Source organism: Microcaecilia unicolor, chromosome 2, assembly GCF_901765095.1.
Source record: "Microcaecilia unicolor chromosome 2, aMicUni1.1, whole genome shotgun sequence".
Lineage (NCBI taxonomy): Eukaryota > Metazoa > Chordata > Amphibia > Gymnophiona > Siphonopidae > Microcaecilia > Microcaecilia unicolor.
This window is the reverse complement of record NC_044032.1, coordinates 17,138,129-17,160,999: the sequence shown is the minus strand read 5'-3', so window position 1 is coordinate 17,160,999 and position 22,871 is coordinate 17,138,129. Positions and strand designations below refer to the sequence as shown.

The 22,871-nt window shown below is 50.2% G+C and overlaps 1 protein-coding gene across 2 annotated transcripts in view; it reads left to right on the top strand.

Moving 5' to 3' along the window:
- LOC115462800 (phospholipid-transporting ATPase ID-like) overlaps nt 1-13,731 on the top strand; it is a 258,559-nt gene extending 244,828 nt beyond the window's left edge. For both annotated transcript variants that reach the window (XM_030192816.1, XM_030192815.1), the window contains exons 25-28: nt 2,783-3,028; nt 8,504-8,642; nt 9,773-9,903; nt 12,896-13,731. In XM_030192816.1, the coding sequence (XP_030048676.1) occupies nt 2,783-3,028; nt 8,504-8,642; nt 9,773-9,903; nt 12,896-13,117 (738 nt within the window). In that variant the 3' untranslated portion in view covers nt 13,118-13,731. The remainder of the gene's footprint in view (nt 1-2,782; nt 3,029-8,503; nt 8,643-9,772; nt 9,904-12,895) is intronic.
- The last annotated feature ends 9,140 nt before the right edge of the window (nt 13,732-22,871 follow it).

Sequence of the window (22,871 nt, the reverse complement as noted above, 5' to 3'; positions counted from 1 at the left end):
AAACGCACAATCCTCCCCCAGAAGAGTTGCTTGACAAGTCTGGGCTGTCAAAAAAAAAAGAAAAAAGCCCGGACCTGTGAAACAAACCACCAGACCCCCCCACCACCACCCCTGGACACAGGGCTGGAGGTCCGGTGGACTTCCAGACCCCCCCACACACAAACCCCTCCAGACTCCCCCCCCCCCCCTTATACGGTAGGGAAGCCCTGCCCAGCACATCCCAGGATGCAGTGGACAGGGCAGGTTGCCACCATTCTGAAGGCAGCACTTGCAGGAGGAGGGAATGCTACTCCCTCCTCCAGCTTACGGGTACAGGGGGCTTGGGGAGGCACTAGGCCACCACAATGGGTGGAAGGGGGCTACTAGGCTCACATTGGACCACTGGACCCTCAGGGGGTGTGGGGTTGTCTGGAGGTCCACCAGATCTCCAGCCCTGTGTTGGGGGAGGGGGGGGGTAGGGTAGGGGGTCTGGAAGTCCACCAGACCTCCAGCCTCTTTTGTGAGTGTGTGTGGGTGGGGGGGGGGGGGGGGGGCTGTGAGTGTGCAAATGCATGCAGGACAGGGTCTCTCCATTCCTCCCCAGTGCCCAGGCAAACCCTAATGCCACCTCCAAGCTGGCATAGGGTTTGATGTGTTGCCCGCTCAGCATTGGGGAGGAATAGGTAATGCCTTGTTTAGCATGCATTTGCATGCTCATTGTGTTCAGAGCCGGCAAGCTTGTGGTTACATACGCTCGTAGGCTCTACTCATTGGGAGGGGAGCAAACACAGGCACTAGGAATGTTTCTATTGGTCTCTAGCTTTTGATCATCTGTCTACGAGTGTCCCACCAGTCTCTCCTCCTCCCCAACCCCACCTCATCCTCAACAGTTTAGTCCACCTCACTTTTCTTCTCCTCCCTCCCCTTCCCACCCACAGCTTATTTATACTAAGGTCATATCCCTTCCCGTCCGGCCTGGCCTATCCCTACCACCCACACTCAGGCAGGATGATGTGTTTTGGTTTTGTAAAAAAAGGAACACAATGTTCCTTTCCGTTACAGAACTTTTTCAGACCAGGCCAAAACTCCCTCTGCTCCTCCACTTCTCTTCAGTTAAAATAACTTATTTATTCTGGTGACCGTAGCGCTGAAGGAGAATGGCAGAATACCGAGTATTCCCCACCCTTGACCCTTGAACTCAGCTAGTACAGAAATCTTTACTTTTGTGTCCGTAGTTTCTCTTACATCCTCTGTCTCTGCCTATTCTTGAAGGCAGAGAGGAAGCATGAGAAGATCCTTTTCCCTATATTTTATGAATTTTTTTTACAGTCTTCTTCTCATTTCTTTTATGTCTGTTTACTCCATGTGTTTAACAATCTGTAGCTTGTCTCTGTGTTCTCTCATCTCACTTTCTTCTAGTTTCACCCCCTCACACTGATTCTCACCCTTGTCACCTTCATGTCTCTTCCCTCTGCCATGACTTCTCTCAATCCCCCGCTTTTCCCAATCCCAAACAGCTGCCCTTTCCTCTTCATCTTGTGTCCCCTCTGCCTGCTCTTCTTCCTGTCTCTCCAATCATGCCTCCTTCTCCCAGCTCCCTTCCTCCATCAGAGCCCACACATCCTCCCTGAGTTCCTCTCACCAGTGGCGTTCCTAGGGGCGCTGACACCCGGGGCGGATCGCCGATGTGCAGCGCCCCCCCCCCCCCCCGTGCAGCGCGACCCCCCACCCCGGCGAAAGAACCCCCTCACCCCCGGGTGCACGCCGCTGGGGGGGTGCCGCACGCCGGTCAGCGTCATTCGTTTCCATGCTCCCTCTGCCCCGGAACAGGTTACTTCCTGTTCCGGGGCAGAGGGAGCATGGAAATGAACGCCGCTGACTGGCGCGTGGCGCCCCCCCTTGGTATGCCACTGCCTCTCACCCTCACAGCTTCTTTCTTCTCCACTCACACAGCTCCAGTCCCAGTTGCTGTTTTCATCACTCAGCTTCTCTTCCCTTTAGATGTTTCAGACACTTCCAGCACTTTACAGCAACAGTCTCCCAACCAATAACACTTTTCACTTCCCATCACCCTTTCGTAATACCTTCTCTTCCTTCCCAAAACTCCACTCCCAGCCTCTGTCCCCACCACCCAGCCTCTCTTCCCCATATGCCAGGGGCATAGCCAGACCTCGAGGTGGGAGGGGGCTAGAGCCCAAAGTTGAGGGGGGCACATTTTACTCCGCCGCCCCGCCGCTACCCCCCACCCCATTGCCGCCCTGCCACTCCCCCCACTGCCGCTGCTGTACGTATCTCGGCTGGTGGGGTCCCAAATAATGTATCAGTAGGTCAGAAAGTCTATGTACCTTAAGGTTTCCTTTTTTTTCCTATTGGACTTATCATGTTTCTGTAAGAATCAAAGATGGTCACCAAATGTTGTCTCCTTTCCTCACATTGAGTTCCATTTCTGTGACTTTTCTTGGCATGGTGACATGAAGAAATGGGACCAAACCTGCTTTTAGGATATGGGAGAGAGGAGGGAGCAACCAAGGAGTCAGCAATATAACTGATAATAATGCATGGAGGTTGGGAGGGAGTTTCCATGTCATGAGGCCAGGCTGAGCTTCAGTAGAATAAAAGTCCCTCTCTTCACAGGGACACTGGAAGAACGAATCCGTACATGCAATAGGATTTAGCCTCTTCCTGATGGCACAGGGGCTCCTGGTAACCCAATGGGTACTCGGTTGTGAAATCTAAGCATCCTCTTAGGCATGGTATGAGTAAGCGAGCCATCTTCATTTCTTCCTTTCTGGCTTCTCCTCAGGATGTAGATGACCACTGGAGTATGGAGTACCCACTGCTCTATGAACCAGGCCAGATGAATCGTTACTTCAACAAGAAGGAGTTTGTGAAATGTGTCTTGCATGGCATCTACAGTTCCCTCATTCTGTTCTTCGTCCCATATGGTGCCATGTACGATACGGTCAGGGACGATGGTAAAGCCATTTCTGACTACCAGTCCTTTGCTCTGATGGCCCAGACCTGCTTACTCCTGGTTGTATCTGTTCAGGTATTGTGTCTCTATTCCCACTGTACTAATCACCCTGAGAGTAGGGAGAGCAGATGGAGCCCCAGTGAGAGGATTCTAGGCTTTCTGGCCTAGTCTCAGGCTCAAATCCAACAGGGTATTAACCAGGGCCGCCGAGGGGGGGGGCAGGAGGGACAAAATTCCCCTTACCCGGGCCTCCAAGGGGGGCAAGGCGCCGCAGTCCCCTCCACCCGCCCCCCTCCGTCCACCACCGGGCCGGGCCCCCCTGAATTCCAATCATAGCACCTCACCTTGACCTCGCTCAGTGTGAAAGAAGCACAGCAGCGGCAGTCTGCAGATCGCCTCCCTTCGGGCCTTCCCTCCCTGTGTCCCGCCCTCATCTGACGTAACTTGCGCGAGGGCGGGACACAGGGAGGCGATCTGCAGAATGCCGCTGCTGTGCTTCTTTCACATGGAGCGAGGTCGAGGTGAGGCGCTATGATTTGAATTCAGGGGGGCCCGTTGGTGGACGGAGGGGGGCGGCAACGACGACGACCTCGGGGGGGAGGGGGCCCGGGGGCGGCCTTGCCCCGGCCCTGGTATTAACAAAAAGAAACACCCAACCATTGAAGCATCCTGATCATACCCTGAAATTTCAGGTCAGGCCTTTGTGTTATGTGCATGTACAGGTAAAAGACAGGGGCTGTACTTTCTTGAAACTTAGCTTGTAAGCACCTTGTAACGACAAGCTCTCTGTTTATATCTTTTACAGACTGTGTTCTGATAGCTGTTAAGAAAAACAGGAAAAATGTATAGAATGCAGAGTCATGAAATGTTTACCACATAAGACACCTGCCCTAAGAATCCTGTTCTCATACTTCATATAAGAACAGTACACTTTGCAGTGCTAAACAGCCAAACCAGTTCAGCATCCACAGAGAAGACTCAGAGGCGTATTTTCAAAGCACTTAGACTTAACAAAGACACATAGAGGGGCATTTTCAATATGACTTCTAAATATGAATTTGGACGTTTTACACAAAAATTCCAAAATCTGAACAGGGGAAGAAGGTCATTTTCGGAAAAAAAGAAAAACGTCTATCTTTTTTGCCAAAAATACTATGGACGTTTTGTATTTTGGACATTTTGTGATTTGGACATTTTGTTATTTTTGGTCCATTTTCGGAAAAAAAACGTCCAAGCAAAACGTACAAAATCAAGCCATTGGGATATAGGAGGAGCCAGTATTGTTAGTAGACTGGTCCCCCTGACATCCCAGGACAGCAATAGGGCACCCTAGGGGGCACTGCAGTGGACTTCATAAAATGCTCCCTGGTACACATCTGACCATTGCTCCCTTACCTTGTGTGCTGAGACCCCCAAAATCCACCTAAAACCCCAAACTGTACACCACTACCATAGCTCTTATGGGTACAGTGGGTTTCTGGTGAGTTTTGGAGGGCTCACAGTTTCCTCCACAATTGTAACAGGTAGGGAGAGGTAGGAGGCTGGGTCCACCTGTCTGCAGTGCACTACACCCATAACTAGACTACGCCAGGGACCTGCATGCTGGTCTAATGGACCGGAGTATAACATCTGAGGCTGGCAAGTAATGTTTTTCATCACATTTTTAGGGGGAGGGAATGGGTTAGTGACCACTGGGGGAATAAGGGGAGGTCATTCCTGATTCCCTCCATTGGTCATTTTAGGGCACCTTTTTGTGCCTTATTCGTAATAAAAACAGGTCTAGCCCAAAACGTCTAAGTTTTAGTCCTGGACGGTTTTGTTTGGTTCCATTATGGTTGAAAAACATCTAAGTCTTAGGAATGCCCAAGTACTGCCCTGAACACGCCCCTGAAATGCCCCCCTTGAGATTTGGACGGACTTCTGACGGACTTCATAGAAAAAGTCTAAAAAGAGGTTTTGAAAATACTGATTTGGACGTTTTTGTGAGAAAAACATCCAAATATTTCTGGATGTTTTTCTCTTTTGAAAATGAGCCTGATAGTAACCTATGGAACTTTGTAAGTCTGTGCTTTGAAAATTAGCTCCATAGTCTCTTAATTTCCAACTGTTTATTACACATATGTATACAGGGAACTTAATGTTTGTAGTTGAAACCAAGAATGTGGGCACTGATTTTGGTTCAATACAAACCAAAAAGGGCTGATCCAGGTAAGAGTAGCTGCTACGTGGGAAAAGTCCCGTTCATTGGCTCCAGACTGACTACCTCAGCGGTATCTGGGTAGTGTCAGGGCAGTTTAAGGCAGTGGTGTAGCTACGTGGGGCTACGGGGGCCTGGGCCCCCGTAGATTTGGCCCTGGACCCCCCTGCCGACGACCCTCTCGACCCCTCCTCCCGCCACCAACCCTCCCCCACCATCGCCGTCTGCTACCTTTGCTGGCGGGGGACCCCAACCCCTGCCAGCTGAGGTCCTCTTCTTCCGGCGCATACATGCAGGATGTCAGACTCACAGAAACAGAATGAAGCCTTGCACCAGAAGAGGACCTCGGCTGGCGGGGGTTGGGGTCCCCCGCCAGCAAAGGTAGGCGATGGCGAGGGAGGGTTGGCGGCGGGAGGGGGGTCAAAGTTGTTGGTGGCGTCAGTGGGGGGAGGGTCAGCGGCGCCGGGAGGGGGGGCTAAAACGTGCCCCCTCACCTCGGGCTCTGGACCTCCCTCCCACCGAAGTCTGGCTACACCCCTGGTTTAAGGGCAGAGTCTGGGCAGATTTTCTGATTCCCCTGTTAGTAGCAATATTCAGTGTTAATCGGATAACTGCCCAGATAGTTAGGACAGCATCGAGGCTGTCGTCTTAAGTACCAGTCTGAATATTGCTGGTTGCCAAGTTATACCCAAATATTCAGTGTCAGACGGTATCCAGATATCAATGTTAAATATCCAGGTATTAAAAATTCATGGTGGCCAGTTTTTAATCAAATGCTGAATAAATATTGGGGGGGGGGGGGGGTTGGAGGGGGACGTAATGCTCGGTGCAAGTGTTTGCAGCTGCTTTGAAGTGTAGAATGTCCACATGAGACTTTGAAACTGCAAATAAAAGCTCTGTGTGATTTTCCTCTTAGCCACATCCTTTCTGACATGTGTAAAAATAAACACGCTGTAACATACCTGCGAGTTATCTCCTGCCGGAGTGCCGGGATCTCCCGCTGAACAGCTCCGTTTCCACTTTCCAGGGTCAGCAGGAAATGCCTTGATGAAATGATGTCTTATGAGGTGTCTCCTGCTGTAGTTGGAAAGGGAGGCTGTGCTGGGGCAGAACTGCGGTGGTTGAGGGCGGTTCTGGGCAGAGCTTGGGCAGTTCAGGGCGGAGCTATGGGTGGAGCTATGGGCAGGCTGGGGCGGAGCTATCAGTGGGCCCTAAATCGCCAATAAAAATCCAAAAATTGTGCCCTAATGGCAGTGGTGTGCTGGAGCAGGCTCTCACAGGCTCGCAAGAGCCGGTTGTTAAGTTTTTAAGAATTTTGGGAGCCGGTTGTTAAAGTAGGGCCCTCCATGGCTACTTTAACAACTGGCTCCCAAAATGTGGGCTTGGGCCCCCTGCTGAATTATCTTTTACTTTGCTGGTGGGGATGTTGAGCCCTGCCAGCCAAGTAAATAGACTACTGCTGCTCCCCGCTCCTTGTTTCCAGCTCTGGGCAGCAGGCTGGGACTTCTCGAGCATGTGAGAAAAGTTCCAGCATGCTGCTCAGAGCAAGACGTTGGGAGTGGTGGTAGTCCATTTATTGGCTGCCAGCAAAGGTATGCCTAGCGTGCCCGCACGGAGGGAGGAGAGAGAGAGGCAAGTGTTGCTCCCCCCCACCCCACCCCCCTTGGCCCTTCCAACTGCAGAGATGGCTATGTCTGGAGAAAGAGCCTGTTGTTAAAAATTTACCAGCACACCCCTGCCTAATGGTACCATCAATATAATACATAACATCTCCTTCTTTGATTTTCCTAATCATCTGGGCCATTCTCCTCCCTCGTAGGACCTTCGCCAAAAAAAGTCCTCGACTTGTTACCAAATTCGAATTGTCTCTGTTTCAATCTTCTGTGCATAAACTGCACCAAAAACTGCCATTTCCCTAACTCCGCCCTAACCAAGTTCAATTTCCTCCTCCAAACCAAAACACACAAATTCATTTGCTGGCATTGTTCCAAGGAAAACAATCTTTCTCATAACTTTTTCCTTGCAAGCTCCTCATTCCACCAAATATCCTGTCACCATTGCCTTACGCGCATCCCATAGATAACTATCAGAAACCATCCCATTATCATTATCTAGCAAATAATTCTGAATCACCCCCCTTGATATCTAGAGGACTAGATAACGAGAGGACATGAAATGAGATTGAAGGGGGGCAGACTCAAGAAAAATGTCAGGAAGTATTTTTTCAAGGAGAGAGTGGTGGATACTTGGAATGCCCTCCCGCGGGAGGTGGTGGAGATGAAAACGGTAACGGAATTCAAACATGCATAGTAACATAGTAACATAGTAGATGACGGCAGAAAAAGACCATCCAGTCTGCCCAACAAGATGAACTCATATTTGCTACTTTTTGTGTATACCCTACCTTGATTTGTATCTGTCATTTTCAGGGCACAGACCGTATAAGTCTGCCCAGCACTATCCCTGCCTCCCAACCACCAGCCCCGCCTCCCACCACCGGCTCTGCCACCTAATCTGAGCTAAGCTTCTGAGGATCCATTCCCTCGGAACAGGATTCCTTTATGTTTATCCCACGCATGTTTGAATTCCGTTACCGTTTTCCCCTCCACCACCTCCCGCGGGAGAGCATTCCAAGCATCCACCACTCTCTCCGTGAAGAAATACTTCCTGACATTTTTCTTGAGTCTGCCCCCCTTCAATCTCGTACCGTGCCCTCTAGTTCTACATGCGAGGGATAAACATAAAGAAATCCTGTTCGGAAGGAATGGATCCTCAGGAGTTTAACCGAGATTGGGTGGAGCTGGTGGTGGGAGGCGGAACTAGTGGTTGGGAGGCGGGGCTAATGCTGGGCAGACTTATACGGTCTGTGCCCTGAAAATGACAGATACAAATCAAGGGGCTGGTGGTTGGGAGGCGGGGCTAGTGCTGGGTAGACTTATACGGTCTATGCCCTGAAAAGGACAGGTACAAATCAAGGTAGGGTATACACAGAAAGTAGCACATATGAGTTTATCTTGTTGGGCAGACTGGATGGACCGTGCAGGTCTCTTTCTGCCGTCATCACAAACCTTCTGATCTCCCAATAAATGCTCATTCAGCCTCCAAAACCCCGATGAGCACTATACCCCTTCCCGAACTAACTCCAGCCATACAGAAGAATGATCCAAAATATTTTAACGATTCAGTTTGAGTATCTTGACACCTTCTATGATTAATCCTACTATAAATTCCAGCTGGATGAGAGTAGAACGTATAAGCTGCAGTCTAAAACTTTTCCAGTCTGGGTCGGAAATGAAAATGTCGTATTGAAGTTGTCTTATACTGCTGAGAACGCACCTCCTTCCTCTTTCTAGATTGGCCTGGACACAGCGTATTGGACCGCCGTCAACCAGTTCTTCATCTGGGGCAGCTTGGCAGTCTACTTCGCCATCACCTTCACCATGTACAGCGATGGCATGTATCTGATTTTCACAGCATTCTTCCCCTTCATTGGTAAGTACCGGGACCCCACCCACAGCTTGTCTGACACACACGAACAGGACGAACAGGAGTACATTTATTACAGGAATGATTCAAACAACATGGGTATTGAACGGGTGAATAAGGGGTTAAGAGTTAAAAGTGGCCTCACAAAGGTGGGCTTTTGGCCCGGAGTTGAATAGGGCCAGGGATGGAGCTTGACATAATGATTCAGGACTCTTAACAGGAAGGGAAAAGGGGACTTGATGTACCACTTTTCTGAGGTTTCTACAATTACATTCAAAGTGGTTTACATAGTATATATACAGGTACTTATTTGCGTCTGTGCAATAGAGGGTTAAATGGGAATCAAACCCAGTTCCCCAGGATCAAAGTCCACTGCACGAACCACTAGGCTACTCCTCGGGATTCTGGATTCTTGCTATTCTTTGGGGTTCTACATGGAATGTCGCTACTCTTTGAGATTGGGCATGGAATCTTGTTAAGGGGACTTGATATACTGAATTTCTGTGGTTTTTATTCAAAGTGGTTTACTTATTTTGTACCTGGGGCAATGAAGGGTTAAGTGACTTGCCCAGAGTCAGAAGGAGCTGCAGTGGGAATCAAACTCAGTTTCCCAGGATCAAGGTCTGCTGCACTGACCACTAGACTAGTTCTCCTCCTCCTCCAGGAGATAAGTGAATCAGCTTACTTGGTTGACTGACATCTCCCTTCCCTAGATCCCAGTACAATGTCACTGTGCCCAGCAGTGGGTCATTTTCCAAATGAATAACTTATACAGAATGAAGAAATCAAAGGTCCATAGGTGTGAATCTGGGCTGCTAGCTGAGTCTCTTAAAGTATAAGAATATCACTGCTTGCATGTTTGACTCTAGTGAGCTGCTAGTTTTATGACTTTTGTGCCAGATGTGAATGCATCGATGGTTTTACACCATAAAAGATGCCTCCAACAGCAAATACACTTATCCAACGCTTGTGCATGAGCAGTAATGTGTCCTTCTGCACACCAGCCCATTATTCCTCTGTGACTATCAGCATTGCAAATGCAATTGTGAGGACCAAGGTCTGTCTATACCAGTGATTTACTCCCCTTCTAAGTTCAATCTGAAATGCTGAGTTCTTCTGGATCCATCTCTTCCCAGGTACAGCACGGAACTCCCTAAGTCAGCCTAACGTGTGGCTGGCCATCTTCCTCACCACCGTCCTCTGCATCCTTCCCGTGGTAGGCTACCGGTTCCTAAAAGCAGAGCTCAGGCCCAGCTTCACGGACAAAGTAAGCAGCAAACTGGTTTAATATCTTTCCATGGTTCAGAGAAGCAGAGGGGGAGCTACAGGAGTTTGTTAGTACCGCAATGCCTTGTTGGGAAGGAGGAAGCCATTTTGGTTGCCATGGTTCCCGTCTGGGTGCAGTAAAGTTGTATTGGGGATGATGAGGGTTTGTTATGTGCAGTGGAGGCTCGTTGAGAATGGTAAAAGTTCATTGGGTGCCATGGGACCTTGTTGGATGCAGTGGAGTCTCACTGATGATGGTGAAGCCTCGTTATATAGTAATATAGTTAACGGCTACAGAAATAACAACAATGGCCCATCGAGTCTATCAGGAAGGTTGTTGGGGCTGTACCTGCAGCACAAAGCTGGTTGCTGTCCTCAACCACGTCCCTGGGCAGACTAGATGGGCCATGTTTGTCTTTCTTTGCTGTCAGTTATGTTTCTGAACTTTGAGAGCTATGCTCCTAAATTGGCCTATTTGAAAATTTACTAAGGCTGAGGGCCTAAATTTATACTCAAATTTTCCGTAAACTCCTAAATTTAGGAGCATCAAATGTGGGTGGGAACAGAGGCAGATTTGGGATGAATAAAAAAAGTTAGAAGCTTAGCACTATCTGAGAAGTTCTGAGAGAAGAGGACATTTCTCTGGTAAGTGAACACTGTTTTCTTTGTTATTTGGGAACTTAAAGATTGGGGTTTAAAGGAGGAATTCTAGGTTACTGATAGGCAAAATAAAAATGTAAAAAAGCAACATTTATCAACTGATCTGCATACTCTTTTTCTCCTAGTTTTAAAACTTGAACTTTGTACCACAGCATTAACAGATAGCCTCTAGCAGGCACTGCAGGACCTAGTTTAGTATTAAGGGGGGGGGAGAGAGAGAGACAGATACTGACACCCTCATGATCAAAAGCAAACGCCGGTGCTAGAGGCTGTTAGCGCCATACTAGCGCCAGCGTTTGCTACTGCCCCATGATTAGAGCCCTCGAGCGTGTGAAACAACACGCTCGAGGGCTCTTTAGGCAAGTAGCATGCAAATGCATGCTAAACCAGGCTCAGCGCATTCATCCCCAATGATCAGCGACCAGCGCAGCAAAGATTTGGTCGCTGGCCGCGGCAAATCCTACGTCAGCTCTGAGCTGGCGTTAGGGTTTGCTGATCATTGGGGAGGAATGGTGAGCCCTGTCTGCGCCTCCAGCCCACCCCAACTCCCCCCCCAGCATTGTCCGAGCGATCCCTGGTGGTCCAGCGTAAGGACAGCCCTCTCCTGGCCCCCCTACCTTAGTTAGAGGAGGGACGCAGCCTGCCTCCCTCCTCTTGGTTGACGACATAGCAAAATGGCGGCGCCCAGCCCCGCCCAGTGCATCCTGGTGCAAGCAGAAATGAGGAAGGGGCAAGGATGGAAAAATAGAGTAACATGGTTTAGCAACATGGTGGTCACAGATGTTTTAGTGAAAAATAGAACAAGATAATTCCTCAGGAAGATGACTTAGTCTTCCAAGAAGAGCTAGTCCATTATTAGCTTTTCCAGTAAGTACTAACCACATTATTATAATAGCCAATCAGTGTTAACTATAATATTATCGTATATCCAATAAGTGTGATTATTGTCAGATTACCTGTTATGTTAATGAACGTATATAAGTGATTGTATTTCCTACTTCTTTGGAGACAGTCACAGCCAGTACCTTTGTGCAAGCAGGGTTGCTCTCCCATGAGAAACTAATCAATTGTATCTGCATTGGCAAGTAATAATAAAAGAATTGTTTTTCTTATAAGGAATAAATCCTATTGCTTTCTCATACATAGCCTTGGGTCTTTTATCTCTGCAAATTGGCTTTGGCTGGTAATTTGGGGTGGGGGTGAAAAAGACCCTAAATAATTCATACTTATGTATAGCAGTTCTGTACTGTCATGAGAAATTACTATTTCTTATCTATGCTTGGTAAGTAATAAACAATTGCATTTCGCATACCTACGTAGCCTTGGTTTATTTATTCCACCTATTAGGGGGTGACTGGTCCATACTACTCTAGTAAGGGATAAATAAACCTAAATAATTCACCAGTTTCAGCTTAGTGGCACTGAGTATCCCCTCTAACTGCCTCTCTGGTTAACAGCCACTGAATATTGGCCGATAGGACAGGAGATTTAACCAGCCAGTAACCTCTCCTGCCTGTTAAATCAATTTTGAATATAGACCCCTTATTGATCGATCAGGGCCAACGAGAAGGGGGGGCGGGAGGGGGGGGGACAAAATTCCCCAGGCCCAGACCTCCAAGAGGGGCCTGGCACGAGGATCTCTCTCTCTTGCTCCTGACGGGACCCAAGTGATCGCGTCCTGACAGGAGCAGGAGAGAGAAAATTCAGGTACCGCAGCCGGACCCCCCTTGGAGGCTGGGAAGAACCCGGAGGAGCAACTCTAGCGCTGTTCTTTTGCCCAGCTGAGCAGCTGCTTTTCCTCTCAGGTGCGCATGCTCAATTTTGAAACCGAGCATGCCCTGAGAGAAAAAGCAGCTGCAGAGGCAGGCATTCAGCAGAAGAGCATCACTGGAGGAAGACGTCCTCTGCTGGATCCCCGCCAGCCAACAAGGTATTTCAATCGCGGTAGCGATCCGGGGGGGGGGGGGGCAGCGGCGAACATTGTGTGGGGGGGGGGTGGCAGCGATCGGGAGGGCGGCAGAGATCCGGGGGCTTGGCGGCGTCCCTGCCCCAGGCCCGGTTCAGTCTCTTGGCGGCCCTGTGATCGATTAATTGATAAATACTGTTAGATATTTGTTCCTGTGTTCTACAGTCTTCAAGGTTAGAGGCTTTGCAGTGAGCTGTAACTGTGCCATTCTTTGCTACTTTTTGAGTCAGAAAAAGAGAGATTTGGTTTGAAAATTCACAAATTCCAGCAATTTCCATCAGCCTCGAGTTTCTGTACTTCCTGAGTGGTTCAAGGTTTTCAGGTCGTATTACATTACACGCTCAGATAAACTGTCTCTCCCTTTCAGGTCCTCCACAAGATACGAGAGGCCAAGAGGAGGCCGCCCCCTCCCCCACGCAGGATCCGCCTGCGGCGTACCAGCTCCCGACGCTCCGGCTACGCCTTCTCACACCAGCAGGGCTACGGGGACCTCATCATGTCTGGTAGGACCTTTCGTGCCAAGTCTCCCTTTGCTTCGACGGGAACGTTTTCTCCCAATGAGAGGAACAGGAACCGAAAAGGAGAGTAAAAGGGGCGAGAGGGAAGCCAAGAGTCTGTGCAGCACTAGGTCGCCAGTGGAAAAACTCTTCATGGATACTCATGGTGCTGTTGGGCGTTGTGCAAGATGTAGGCGTTCAGGCTTGTCTTTTTGCCCACCACACAAGGTGCTTCTACACACCCGTCGCCTTACTTCTTGCACTTGGACCACGTCGCGGATACTCGCAGATCGTGGACAGGATGCAGAAGAAACTGTTCACATTCTTACAGTTCGGTTCTTGACCACAACTAACAGCTCAATGCCAAATCTACAACTGATTCTGCAGAATTACTTGAAAGCTACAGTGAATGTGGCCCATAAATCATTCCCCATTATTCATTGCCATGTACAGAGCCAAAGATGCCAAAATGTGTATTCAATGCCATATATAGGAAACGATGTGTACAGAGGGACCATGTTTCACAGTCCTTCTACCATTGTAGAATACTGACCTACCAGCAGGTGGAGACAGAGATAAACAAACTAAAGGCAGTGATGCCAGATGGCCAGTTCCTTCCTCAGTCAGTATGTCATTTGTAAGCATTTGCCAAGGCCAAAAATATGAAACCAATAACAACCAGAAACCAACCTCACTATGAAAAACAGAGAACCAAATAAGAACTTCGAAATAACTGCAACTTGATCCAGAAATCGGAATCCTTTCCGTGTTCCCATATCTGTCTGCAAGGCACTGCCAGGATGCAGTGGCGTTCCTAGGGGGGGGGGGGGGGTGCCGCGCGCGCCCTCGCCCGCCCTCGCCCTCCGTTGTTCCATGCTTCTTCTCTGCCCCGGAACAGGTTAATTCCTGTTCCGGGGCAGAGAAGAAGCATGGAACAACGGAGGACAGGCGCGCGCAGCACTCCCCCCCCCCCCCCGGCAGTGTACACCCGGCGGGGGGGGGGGGGTCCTCCGCCCCAGATGCCAGCCCCCCTAGGAACGCCACTGCCAGGATGTATGTTTTAGGTAGACCTGCCCTAACATATCCCCACTGGATGTAGAGTGCTAATACTGAAGGAAATCCCAAGTAGAAGCTCACCAGAAATGGCATGAGCCAGGCCCGCTGTTTTCACTGACTTTAGGTCTGATTTTCTTCCCTAAGGACAGCAGGACTGCAAGTTCCAGCAAGCCCTGGGGATAAAATCAGCACTGGCCACTATGAACTGTTAGAACAGCGTTTCCCAAACTGTGCACCGCGGCACCCCAGTGCACCACAGCGAACTCACAGGGCTGCCGCGGCGGACAGCGTACCGAGGGTGGGGCGGTAGGAGCGAACAAGGCCGGGGGCAGGAAAGAATCCTACTCTGATTCTTCCATGCCCTCTGCTGCTCCTCTGTCTCCCTTTCCTTAGTTCTGGACTGCACTCACTGCTGCCGGGGTTTTCAAAATGGCCGGCAGCAGCGGGAACCGTGCAGCACAGAAGAGGAAACGGAGACGGAGGAGCGGCAGAGGGCAGGAAAGAGTAGGATTTCTTTCCTACCCCCGCAGTGGCCAGTATACCACCAGGGCGGCCAAGAAGGATCGAGGTAGGTCTTCTTGGAGGGGGGGGGGGGTGTTGGTGGTATTACGGCGGCAGCAACATCCACGTTGTCATTCTTTATTGTTGGTAGCATTTTTTTGTTTAATCTCACTTATGTTTTCAAACATGCCAGCTTGTGCAGCGTACGGATGTACACAGAGGGAAGTATAAGACCGGAATAACTTTTTAGTAATTTGTTTTAAGTTCTAATCACTGTGTCATTTGGAGAGGCTGATTATAGGGACACCCTAGCACTTGTGCAGAGAAGACGACCTGTTGCTGGGGGGGGGGGGGGGGGGGGCACGAAGTCCAGTGTGGTCCGGGGGGGTGGTGGAGATCTGTGGGGTAGGGGGGGGGGGGGTGCCGCAAAAATTGGCTTGTACACGAAGGGTGCCATGAACTGAAAATGTTTGGGAACCAACGTGTTAGAATGTTTTGGCGACCCGAAAGGCTCACTTGGACATCTGGTGCTGGGGAAAAGAAAGCTAGGTTACCCTAACATGACTTTATTGGGGGATCATCTTTTTTTTTTTTCAATGTGTTTTGCTTATATGAGTGCTGGATAGAAGTGCAAGGGAATGAGGCAGTGGCATAGCTACATGGGGCCAGGGGGGCCTGGGCCCCAGCAGATTTGGCCCTGGACCCCCTGCCGACGACCCTCTCGACCTCCCACCGCCAACCCGCCATCGCCGTCGCCTCTTCTTCCCGCAAAAGGCTTCCTTCTGTTTCTGACGTCCTGCACGACGTCAGAAACAGAAGGAAGCCTTGCACGAGAAGAAGAGGACCTCGGCTGGCGGAGGTTGGGGTCCCCCGCCAGCAAAGGTAGACGACGGCGGGTTGGCGGCGGGAGGGGGGGCAAAGTTGGTAGTGGTGGCGGCGGCGGCGGGGTCGGCAATGGCGGAGGGGGAGTCAGCAGTGCCATGAGGGCGGGCTAAAATGTGCCCCCTCACCTCGGGCTCTGGACCCCCCCTCCCGCCGAAGTCTGGCTACGCCCCTGGAATGAGGTCCCTGGACCAGGCCCGATTCCAGCTCTGGTTTGCCCATTTTTTTTCAGAGAACGAGTGAGCTGCTCCATACCGAAGCACTATGCCAGAGCAGTGTCAGGTGGGATTCTCAGCCCAGACCCTGTAAAAACACAGCTTATTCCCTGCCTTTCGTAGAGAAATCAGAACGACAAGTCTTTTTTCCCCGTAGGGATGTGCGTTTGTTTTAAAACTAATGGTAAAACGTGACAAACGAATTTATTTGCTTCACATAATCCAAAAAGCACGAGGCATGGGCTCCATTCATTTTTGGATCCAGTATAGTAGTCTATGGGGCCAGGAAAAGTACCTTCCACGCTGCTCGGCCGGGCACAGAGAAGACCACCTTGGGTAGAGAACTTCCTTCCACGTGCCAGAGATCCCAAATTATCCAGTCCCAGGCTGGAGATTTTGGGACAGTTCTGGATTACTGGACATCCTGTGCTGGTGCATTATGGGAATATGTAAACCACTTTGGTTGTTCCACAGAAAGGCGGTATATCAAGTGGCATTACCCATACCGTTGGAGCAGAGGAGTAGCCTAATGGTTAATGCCGCGGCCTGAGAACGGGTTTGAGTCCTACTACAGCTCCTTCTGACTCTGGGCAAGTCACGTTAATCCTCCGTTGCCCCAGGTACAAAATAAGTACCTGTATATACTATGTAAACCGCTTTCGAAATGTAACCACAGAAAGGTGGTACATCAAATCCCGTCCCCTTTCCATACTCATACTTGCAGCCCTGATTTCAGTGGGTAGGATCAAGCACTACGAACCCTACGATGCTCTGGGAAGTAAGTAAGTGAGTCCTGGTTTTGAACTTACTTCCCAGAGCATCCTAGAACTGGATAACTTAGCATCTGTGCCACGCAGAGCAGAGTCACTCACACGCAGAAAAAAAAAAAAGGGCAGGCAACAGCCCACTGACCCATTGTGGCTGAGTCTGCTGCACGGGTCACTCACACCTGTCATACTGCGGTATCCAAAAAAAATCCTAGTTAACGCACTGCAGTTTAAAAACTGGCATGATATAACTCCAGTAACCTCAAATGGATACTTTTGTGGATGATGGATCCTGCTTCCCCCTCCCCACAAGCAGGGGCGGACTGAGACTACTCTGGGCCCCCCACCACCACCACCATGCTGCTGCCACCCCACCCCCCGCTGTGCTGCCTCCCTCGCACCATGTTGCCGTTGTCCCCTCCCCCTACCTTGAAGGGCCCTGGTAGTCTAGTGGCTGTGGCTTCGTCGGGGGCAGGAAATAAAATCCCCTCTTCCCTGCCCACCCGCTGCCTGTACTCTGCGCGGCGCCGTGTTTACAAAATGACTGCCGAGACTTCCCTAGTCTCGGCAGCCATTTTGTAAACACAGTGGTGCAACCAGGGAGAATAGCGGCAGCAGCCACTAGACCACCAGGGCCCCGTGGGGGCTGTAGTGTGTGGCAGCAGGCAACTGGGCAGAGCCTCTGGGCCCTCGGGCACGGCCTGGCTGCCCGAATGGTCAGTCTGCCCCTGCCCACAAGCGATCCTAGGTTCTCAGGACAGGAGCTCTCCCCTCCCACACTTCTCTTCCTCATGTGTTCAACCGAAAGTGTGGAGCATATTGCAGACCTCAGCTGGTTCTGTGTATTGTGGTGCCATATTTTGTATTCTCTCCCCCCCCCCCCACTCAATTCATCATTAAGCCAAACCCCTATACTCTACTAATATTGTCCTCCCCCCACCCCCCAAGATGTATTATAATCAGTGTGTTTTTTCTAGCAAAAAAGGTGTCGGTACTCACAGTGGCGTACCAAGGGGGGGGGGCGGTCCGCCCCGGGTGCACGCCGCTGGGGGGTTGCCGCGGCGCACGCCTGTTGCCCTGTCTCCGAGTTCCGGGGCAAACTCAGAGGGAGCAGTGAACACATGCGAATTGCGAACTCGGAGACAGGGCAACAGGCGCGCGCCGTGGCACCCCCCCCCCAGCGGCGTGCACCCAGGGGGGGTGTCATTTCACCGGGGGGGGGGGGGTCGTACTGCACCCAGGGGGGGGCGCATCGGCAATCCGCCACTGGGTACTCAAATGCTAGGCCACCCTTCAGGAGTAGGGTGGTCACTGAGGGACCCACCCCATAATAGCCAGGCCTTCTGCAACCAGTCACAGAATCTGCAATCACAACCTGACCTCTATTATTAAAACTTGGGTTCCATGGGTCAATTTTAGCAGACAATGGAAAAGGTGCCGGTACTCAGTACCCCTAAGTACACCCTCAAAAAAAGCCCAGATTATAATTGTATCTCTGCTAATCTGTTCCCCCACCTTTTGCTTCCTAAAGCCATGAGGTGGGAGATGGAGGGGCCGTTGATTGGGATCCTGTATCATCACGCACTTACGTGCAACATTTATAATTGGTGAGAGACCTGTGCCCCTGCCTCATCCTGTAAAGACCGAAGCCTTACATCAGCAGGGGCAAGACAAGTCGTGTCATCCATTTCTAATTAACTGTAAAAAAAAAGATTTCAGGGAAGTGCCCACTCAGGTCCTTGAGGGGTAGCAAATGGGCCAGGTTATCAAAATGTCCGTTGTGATGTAATTTGAATGGTTGTAAGATGTTGGAAACCACTTCAAGTTTATTGACAGAAGGGATGAATACGTTGAATTGAAAAAAAAAAATGTCCCTGAAGAAAATCCTTCAGATAGAACGTGTTTGGTCCCACCAAGACCTATTTGTAAGACCCTCGAGCACCACAGCCGGGGACCTTCTTTGACCTTGTGCATATTTTTGTAAATGTGTTTTTGTAAACATTTCTTTTTTAAATTCTGATAATCTGGGGAGGAACTAAAGTGAAAGTGGAAAGATGTTATGAGTCCGACTTATATTCAAACAAAAGTCAGAACCAGGTCCATTAACACAGTATCAGAACTGCACAGCTTGCACCAAGGGATCCATTTTCTACAATCTCTAGTAGGTTCTGTGAGACAAAATGCAAAGCTCCAATTATCAGACCTGACCTGGGAATGCAGGGGTTCGAACCACTGTCTGACACACCCTGGGTATCAGACGTGACCTGGGAGCACATGGGCTGGACCCGCTCTCTAATATACCTCCTTCACCCCACTATCAAACATGACCTGGAAGCACAGCAATCTCAGCCACTCTCTGACACAGGGTATCAGATGTGACCCAGGCTCATTTTCAAAGCACTTAGCCTTCCAAAGTTCCATAGAAACCTATGGAACTTTGGAAGGCTAAGTGCTTTGAAAATATGCCATTTTTATATAGTAACACACAATAGATGATGGCAGAGAAAGACCTGTACCGTCCATCCAGTCTGCCCAACAAGATAAACTCCTATGTGCTACTTTGTGTATACTTGACCTTGATTTGTATCTGCCATTTTCAGGGCACAGACCGTAGAAGTCTGCCCAGCACTAGCCCCACCTCCTAACCACTAGCCCCGCCTCCTAACCACTAGCCCCACCTCCTAACCACCAGCTCCGTCTCCCAACCACTAGCCCTGCCTCCCAACCACCGGTGCTGCCACCCAATCTCCTAAGCTTCTGAGGATCCATTCCTTCTGAACAGGATTCCTTTATGTTTATCCCACGCATTTTTGAATTCTGTTATCGTTTTCATCTCCACCTCCTCCCGTGGGAGGGCATTCCAAGTATCCACCACTCTCTCTGTGAAAAAAATACTTCCTGACATTTTTCTTGGCCTGGGAGCACACCCCCCACCCCCCCTTCCTACGCCACTGCTGGAACCTTCTCTGCCACCCGAAGCTTTAAGGAGCAGGGAGGTTTAATTAAGATATGCTTTTGGTGCTGGTGGATGTCTTCATTGAATTTTATTCATAAAATTTGCTGGAAATTGTATAGTATACTATTACTTTAAAAGGTTTGTACTGTGGTTGAAACGATTCCAGTGGACTCTTGGGGAGCCTGAAATGACGGCTGCCCAGTGGAATCTACATTTCATACTTCTGGTTTATATTTCCTCTCTGATATATATTTATTTACTTTAAAAAAAATAGCCCAGCTATTTATACCAGGGAAGTACAAGCCAAGCACACTTTAGTTGGTTCAGTGGCAGGCCAGTCCTCCAGAAATTCTGAGGGCCTGCTGGATCTGCTGTCAGTTCTCAAGAGTTCAGATCTGTTAATAGGAGTGAGGGTGGGGTGGTGATGTTTATGAAAATCCTCAAGATGGAAGTGCAAATTATAACCCCAGTGCACAGCTAGGAAGAATCTATAAACTGCCCCTGTTGCTCAGACTTAATGGACACTGTCAAAAGCCCTCAGTTGATGAGCCCTGGTTCAACATGGGAAGGGTGTCCTGTTGAGCAAGCCCAGTTCGAGGCCCTCCTGATTGCCAGGTCCTCTGCCCAGCCCACTAAAGCCCTCATGATCAAAAGCAAACTCCGGCGCTAGAGGCTGTTAACGCCATACTAGCGCCGGAGTTTGCAGCCGACCCATGATCAGAGCCCTCAAGCGCCTGAAACAACACACTTGAGGGCTCTTAGCGCAAGTAGCGTGCAAATGCATGCTAAACAGCGCTTAACGCATTCATCCCCAATGATCAGCGTCCAGCGCACCAAAGATTGGGTCACTGGCCGCAGCAAAATCAACGCCAGCTCCGAACTGGCGTTAAACTTTGCGGATCATTGGGGAGCCCTGTCCAGCATGCGGTTGCATGCTGGCAAGCCCCCATTCTCCCCCAAAGCGAACACGAACAGGGGGCCGGAGGTCCTGTGGGTCTCCAGCCCCCCCTCCCCCAAACCCCCAGAAAATGTCATTGCCATCGCCAGCCAAACGCTCTCCCACCTTCCCACCCAGCAACGGGGAGGGGGGGGCTGGATGTCCGGTGGACCTCTGGTCCCCCCGACAATCCCACCCCTTCCATGTTCAAGGAGGGCTGGAGATCTGGAGGGCCTCCAGCCCCCCCCCCCAACCCCCCACAAATTGTCGTGGCCGCCGGCCAAACCAAACCCTCTCCCACCCTCCCACCCACCACGGACCACCAGTGATTGAAAGAATGCTGGGGGGGTAGGATTTGGGGTGGGCTGGAGGTCCACCGGACCTCCACCTCCCCCCCCCCCCCCACCCCCGGTCACTGGGTGGGAGGGTGGGAGAGCGTTTGGCTGGCGACAGCCACAACATTTTCTGGGGGTTTGGGGGGAGGCTGAAGACCCACCGGACCTCCAGCCCCCGTTGTTCGGGCCTCGGCAGGCTGTTTGACAGGTTTGGGCTTTTGACAGCCCAGACCTGTCAAACAAGTTCGGGAGGATTATGCTGAGCGCATGCTCAGGCGCAATTCTCCCGCACTTCAACATGATAAAGATAATAGCGCTGCTTAGATTTGCATGCATTATCTTTGATCATCAATGCAGAAAAGCCCTGCGCTGTCCCGGCGCTATTTTTAGGGCGCTGTTTGGAACAGCACAGGGCTTTTGATCATGAGGGCCTAAGAGAGACACTACTAACCCTATAATTAATTAGCTTTAGGCTTTCAAGTTAGCCTGCATATAGGGCTGAGGGATGTATGCCTTTTCTAACTGCATTACCCTAGGTCCTGGAAAGTGAACATCCTCTTCCCTCAGGGTTTATTATTATTATTATTTTTATAATCATGTTTATTAAATTTTGCAAGCAATTACAAATAATCAACCACCAAGACAAACTATAATAAACCTCGGAGCAAACTGAGATTGCAAAAAGAGAAATGTAAAAATTATAAGAATACTAAAGGGGAAAGAAGGCCTGGCAGACCTGCCAAGTCTCCCGCTTTTGCGAGTCATCTCCCGCCAGAGTGCCGGGATCTCCCGCTGAACAGCTCCGTTTCCACTTTCCAGGGACAGCAGGAAATGCCTTCCTCAAACGTCATCTCCTGCTGCCGCTGGTCTCGCAGCAGCAGGAAATGATGTTTTACAAGGTGTCTTCTGCTGTCGCTGGAAAGGGAGGCTGTGCCGGGGCAGAACTGTGGTGGTTCTGGGCGGAGCTATGGGTGGGTTGGGGCGGAGCTATCGGCGGGCCCTAAATCTTCCGCTTGGGAGGCTGACCCCCTTGGCAGCTCTGGCCTTATGGCCTCTCCCCATCTAAACAAAATGCTCTGGTGTCTGAATCAGGGGCGTAGCCAGACAACAGATTTTGGGTGGGCCTAGGCAAGAAGTGGGTGGGTACCAATTGTTCTCCCCCCTCCCCCATCACCACCAAACAAATATCTCATCTGGGACATGTGGGTGCCAGTATCATGGAGTGTTTGTATTACCATCTGGGGGAAGTCTTCAGCTGGTAGAGCTTGGGATCCCCACCAGCTACCGCTAAATGTGTGCTACTGTTGGGTGGGCCTTGGCCCACCCAGGCCCACCTGTGGCTACGCCACTGGTCTGAATCCAACTAAGCCACCCAACCCTCCCCCCTTTATTCCTATTCCAAAAACAACATAAGCCCATAATACAGCCCAAGTGGGAAAGAGAAAAAAAACCCCAAACACGGCAGGATGTAGAGAGAGTTAAAAATACCACTACGGGCCCTGTGAGGGAGGGACTGGATGTAACCCCCCTAAAGTAGACAGAAATAATTTTCCGCATTTGGGTGACGCCTTGGCCTGGTCACTTTTGAAAAGCATTAAGGTATGAAATTTATTACGCCAGGCCCAAAAAGAAGGTGGTTCCCTTCACCACGTTGCCGGAAAACGTGGTGAAGGCGGTTGGCTTGGCAGAGTTTAAAAAGGGGTTAGACGGTTTCCTAAAGGACAAGTCCATAAACCGCTACTAAATGGACTTGGGGAAAAATCCACAATTCCAGGAATAACATGTATAGAATGTTTGTACGTTTGGGAAGCTCGCCAGGTGCTCTTGGCCTGGATTGGCCACTGTCGTGGACAGGATGCTGGGCTCGATGGACCCTTGGTCTGTTCCCAGTGTGGCATTACTTATGTATTTAGGATTTATTTAATGAGATTAGGGATGGTATTAACTCTTAGAGAGATGAAAAAAGTTTGCCCCTTGTAGATCAGGGATGGGCAACCTTTATACACAGAGAGCTGCATGAACGTCAGGACTATCTGCAGAGGCCCGCAACATTACGTAACATCAGAAACAAAGGCACAGACCTTCTGTGATAAATGAATAAGTAAGTAAAAATGTAACTAATAACGATGAAAACAAACTGGTAAGACCAGTGGCATAGCCAAGGGTGGGCTTAGGTGGGCCCAGGCCCACCCACTTT